The sequence below is a fragment of the Diachasma alloeum genome, unplaced genomic scaffold (assembly GCF_001412515.2).
Source record: "Diachasma alloeum isolate Michigan unplaced genomic scaffold, Dall2.0 Dall_scaffold_01316, whole genome shotgun sequence".
Lineage (NCBI taxonomy): Eukaryota > Metazoa > Arthropoda > Insecta > Hymenoptera > Braconidae > Diachasma > Diachasma alloeum.
In genome coordinates, this window is record NW_021681420.1 from 46,031 (window position 1) to 51,251 (window position 5,221).

The following is a 5,221-nucleotide window of genomic DNA, read 5'->3' on the forward strand; positions in this document are numbered from 1 at the left end:
CGATTTTGTTTCGAAATATACAGTCAATGTAAAGTTTCCATTCGCTTACTAAATGTACGCTCATTGTACGAAATCTCTTACCCATCGAACCTCGTGGCTGTGATTGATTCAAATTGTGAGCCATGTCCTTCAAACGCCTCCGACAATCTGCAAATTCATCGAAAAAAAATGTTCATAAAAATGTTGAAGAGATAATCATGTGAGGAAATAATAAATTACAAAGCTAAACTATGTGTGGACTCAACTTAAAATTCACCTATTATAAGGGCTATAATTAAAAATCATGTTAAGAGCATTTTTTAAGATATGGGTCTAAACGGTCATCGAACTGACCATGGTATATAATTTATACAATTCGATGAGGTTATATTTTCGAATCGGAATTATTCATTTTTTTATTCACTTACTGTGATGAATAACGAGGGAAGCCAGTCGAGAACGACCATTATGCACAATAGAAATATTCCGGTTTTTCTTCTTCAGTGGAAGACTCTCAGTGAGACGTACAATATATGTGTATGTGCGCGTTTCGTTAAATCTTAATAGTAAAAGTGAATACATCGTTCATGACTTATTTCTGATTTTCAGACATACGGAAATTACCATCGGTCTGTGAACTAATACGATATTGATGGAACTTTTTTTTCAATGTAAAATATCGATCACATTGCCACATTCACAAAATGGCAACTGGAATACTGACCAGAATGAAGTTACAGAAACTGAACTAGTAGTTTTCATCAGATTCATCAGAAACGGAAAGTCCCTAGTTGATGATGGGTTGCCTCTACTATTGTTTTAACGACATGAAGTTTCCCTAGAGAATACGACATTACCTATACGATACAAGTGGGCTAAATGATCGAAAACTCATAACTTGTTTTCTGGTGAAAGATCTACAAGTTTTTTGACAAAGCAAATATCTATTTTCGTCACCAGGCCGAAAAAAAATTTCTGACGAATGTGAGGGTTGCAGACCCAGGCGAAGCCGAGAAATGCAATCATACGAGTCAGAAAAGTTATTTTCCGCCGAGTGATGACCATAATTTTTCGTCACAACAATCTCCGTAAACGGCGTTTGATAAACATGAAGTGATAAAAGAATCTATTGACGTACTTCTTTGATTTCATTTTTGTGGAAAATTAATTTTCAATGATTTTCAGGCCTATAAGTAAGTTTACAGTTTGGTACAGACGACGCTATAGATTTTTCTCACACAATTAAATTGTGGGACAAAACTTTGAAGAAAATCATGAATATTCAGCATCCTTAAAATTATATTTTGCACCGAATTATCATTTTTCTAAACATTCGTTGTTTATGAATAAATAATTGAAATTGTTTAAACCTTTGGAAATCTTATTTTTTTATGCCTGCAATTGATTTCTGGCAAAATTCTGAATATCAATAAATTTACTACGATTTCGCACAAATGATTGTTATGATGGAAAATTGATTGTTTATCAATTATTTATAGAAAACGCTCGTAATATTCAAAAATTGCAATTTGTTAATTATTTCATCAATCTTCCTGCAAAAGTAAACTTTGTAATTTTTTTCAGATCTTTAAAATGTTTTCTAACAGTTCAATATCGAGATTCGAATTCAGAGCTGGAAATTTTAAACAATAAACTCATTGTAAAATATCGTGAAACTCAAAAAAGTAGAAACGTATTTCACTGGAGAAAAAATAGCCAAAGTACTTGGATATCCTTAATTGGGAGCAGATTATTGAGGATTACTATATCTGAGGAACAAATTGACAAAAATAAGAAAAACTCCAAAAATCATAATCAGACCAATAATTTTTAGTGGATAAACAGTATGTAAAGTTATTATTACCTCTAAGCCAAGGGTGATTGTCAATGACTCCTTTACGACGTTCACCATAGTCAAAAGTGAGTTCCTGTCCAGCCGCGATTTCTCTTGTAGCAAATAATACTAAATGTGGGATGGAATGACTATTAATCACTCGAGCTTTTAAATTCTCTTTACAAGAATGATTGATAAGTCTTCCCAATTTTCCGCTCTCCGTTGTAGCATCGACACAATATTTACGTTCATGGTGCTTGAAATAGTACATGTACCAGCCGATCTGAGGATCCTTGGAATATTATATTCGAGCCTCGTCTTCGAGATTTTAATAACTTGTAGTAGTCCGCCTGCGGCTAGATGGAGCCACACGCCTTCAGAGACCATAGAAAAAGTTGGCTGTGGCACCTCGGCGTTGAGGGCTCGCCATCTTATCATTGTTTTCGTGTGTGCGCGTGTGGAACGCACGCTTTTCAGAGTTTCCAGTTTGTTTTATTGTAATAATCTATTTTTCTCCGTTTTTACACAGTTTTTCCAAAGTCATGGATGATTGTAAGAAGAGGAAACACATAAATTGTGTGGAATATCTAGACATCTATAGTGAAATTGCAAATATTACATGCATTGTCTTACCGACTTTTCCCTGGATAAATAATCGATTGGAAATAAAGGTAAGCGATGTTACATGTCTCTCAGCCTTTTTAGACGCTCGGGTCAGATCTTAGAGACAAAACCAATCGACGTCAAAGGCTTTTTTAGGCTTTTTTAGGCCGAGTTTATTCTTTTTACCTGGTTCTCCTGGTCCTAGAGACAAAATCGAGAACAAGGAAATTAAAAATGAAATTGTTATAAATATGTCAGATGGATCTTCATTCCTGACATCCAGGACAGTGCGAGCAGCAGCTCAGATCCTGTTGTGCTAGACACATCTGCGCCTGACGCATTCACCTTAGGCTCCAAGCCTTGTTCCACTATTTCAATAGTTGAATCTGCGCTTGACACATTGACCCAAGGTTCCAAGCCTTGTGCTACTATTTCAATAGTTAAATCTGCGCTTGACGCATTGATCCAAGGCTCCAAGCCTTGTTCTACTATTTCAATAGTTAAATCTGCGCTTGACGCATTGATCCAAGGCTCCAAGCCTTCTACTACTATTATGATAGGTGCATCTGCGCCTGACGCATTAAAATAAGGCTCTAAGCCTTCAATTACAAATGCAATTGTTGCGTCTGCACCTGACGCATCATTCACGGCCTCAAACCTGCAAAATAATATTCCACCTGAACTCGATTCAGGAATATAGGAGTTCCTGGGTCATCGAAGCCTCATGATGCCGAGATCTCCTTTCAGAGTGATCTGGAAGCTCGTTGGAGTTTCTGGCTGGTCTTGAATTTGTTGATGCACAAATTACACAGATTTATGGAAATATCCACCAAATCTGAATTCAGAGATTGCTTTTATCTCCACCGAACCATTGATCCATAGAGATAAAGAATTTTTAATCAATCTCAAAAGACGCAGGTTTTGCCCTCGTAGCATTGGGGGCAACTCTTCGAAGTCTGCTCTAGGAAGAGAAACTAGACAATCTAGTCCTCTTCCAGAAGTTGTGTGGTTCGAGAAAAATAATTAATTTTTACTGCCCTTGAGGCTACAGTTCCAGTTTAATTTTTGTATGGTTTCACATTTTTCGGGAAGCTTGAGAAGATTAAAATAAATCCTCAAAATTGTGTCAAGGTTTGGAGATTTATCCACCTTTACAGGAGAATCTAAATTCATTGGATTCAAAGGAGCTTGTTTTGAGACGTAGAGTTAAAACAAACGGTTCAAAAACCTTGGATGCCTCAGGTTGGACAACAGGTCCAACCGGAGGCATTTCCTCAATAGTCCCAATGATTCTCGATCGACGTCAGCGTCTCCAGAGTTATCTTACTTCAAGAGAGCAAGATGTAATGGCAAAAATCTCTGCAGCCATTCTTGAACATTTCCTTCCCAATGGAAATTAAACTGTTCTAATAGTTTTATTTTAGAGAGACTGAAGAGTCATAAAAGCCTCTTCAATTCTGGCCCTTACCAATCGGTAATTCCTCCAGAATTTCAAATCTCTGAACTGAAAGGGACAGTCCTGAGGGGCGGATAAACAGGTATGTGATCATAGAGGTAGTTAAAACCTCTGTATTACTATCAGAATCCTATCAGGATCACCTCGTCTCAGTGTAACTTTTTGTTGGTGAACCACATGATCAGCAATGATTAATTTTTCACATTAAAAGGTTGAACAAATTTATGAGAGCTCATAACTTCAATTGAAGGACATGAAAACCCTTCCAAAACTAATACTTTGTAACACATTCACGGATGGAAATGTCTTCAAAGTCCTATATTTCCTGCCCCGGTAAATGTGGAGCATGAAAACTTCCGTTGTTTTGGCATGGGTGGTATTATTTCCAATTCCTACCCCCATCTGGAATTGCGACTAGTTCTCTCGCTTCGCGAGTCATGAGGCCGGTCATGAATCTCATTGATTCGGAGGCTTCATATCATCCAGTTATCTAGATGATATTTTATTATTGGTTTTCCGGCTATTGAGTATGGTACCAATACAAAATTAAACTGTTAAGGCTCTTTCTTGTCTGAGCCATATTAAAAAGCAAAAAGCGTTGTGAATACCTTAATTTTATCAATGACTTTTACAAGTTTTGCCTAGAAATACCTTATGAAAGATGATATGCGTTATAGCGATTTACGCAATAGTCTTATTTCATCATCTACAATCTGGAAAATTTATTCCATTAGAGTGTGTTTTCGCCTCATAAGCTTATTAAAATGTATGGGTCTACATTGGAATTGAGTATACGCTACACTGAAAAACTTGGAAGAATTAAAAAAAAAAAAAAAATAAAAGTTAAGATGATCATTCATTATGGAAATTTTGAATGATCTCTTGTTCTCCTCAGCCAGATCTTCCCTAGTAGCTCTTAATTGAATTGATCAGTCTAGAACAAAGATTCTTTCAGACGCAGTCTTCTTAGGTTGGAAATTTACCTCTGCGTTAAAAGATCAAGTCGAAACATCTGGTCAGTATGAGAAAGGCATAACAATATAAATTCCTCAATGTTTTGATCATTCACCTAGCTTTTAGGTGTTTTTTCGCGACCTATGATGCTGTGAGTGTTTGCTCAAATTTAATAACATCGCAGGCACTCCCTACATTAACGGGTTGGAAGGTACATAATTCTCTCATCTGAACAAATCAGTTCAAGAGTCTTAGCACTGTTGCGAAGACTTCGGTCGAATGCATCTTACATTCCTTCCAAAGTGAATACTGGTGCTGTACATTGCAATCTAAGTTTTTTCAAAACTTAGGTGAGCAGGATTTTCTCAATCCAAAAATGGACCTTTTCTGTCCTT

At 36.6% G+C, this 5,221-nt stretch overlaps 1 protein-coding gene across 1 annotated transcript in view; it reads right to left on the reverse strand.

Annotated features, from left to right (window-relative positions):
* Nucleotides 1-1,606: 1,606 nt before the first annotated feature.
* LOC114841630 (N-lysine methyltransferase KMT5A-like) overlaps nt 1,607-5,221 on the reverse strand; it is a 6,534-nt gene continuing 2,919 nt past the window's right edge. The window contains exons 2-5 of the mRNA XM_029126687.1: nt 3,026-3,074; nt 1,844-2,105; nt 1,705-1,748; nt 1,607-1,612 (exon numbers count right to left, since the gene is read on the reverse strand). Of these exons, the coding sequence (XP_028982520.1) occupies nt 1,607-1,612; nt 1,705-1,748; nt 1,844-2,105; nt 3,026-3,074 (361 nt within the window). The remainder of the gene's footprint in view (nt 1,613-1,704; nt 1,749-1,843; nt 2,106-3,025; nt 3,075-5,221) is intronic.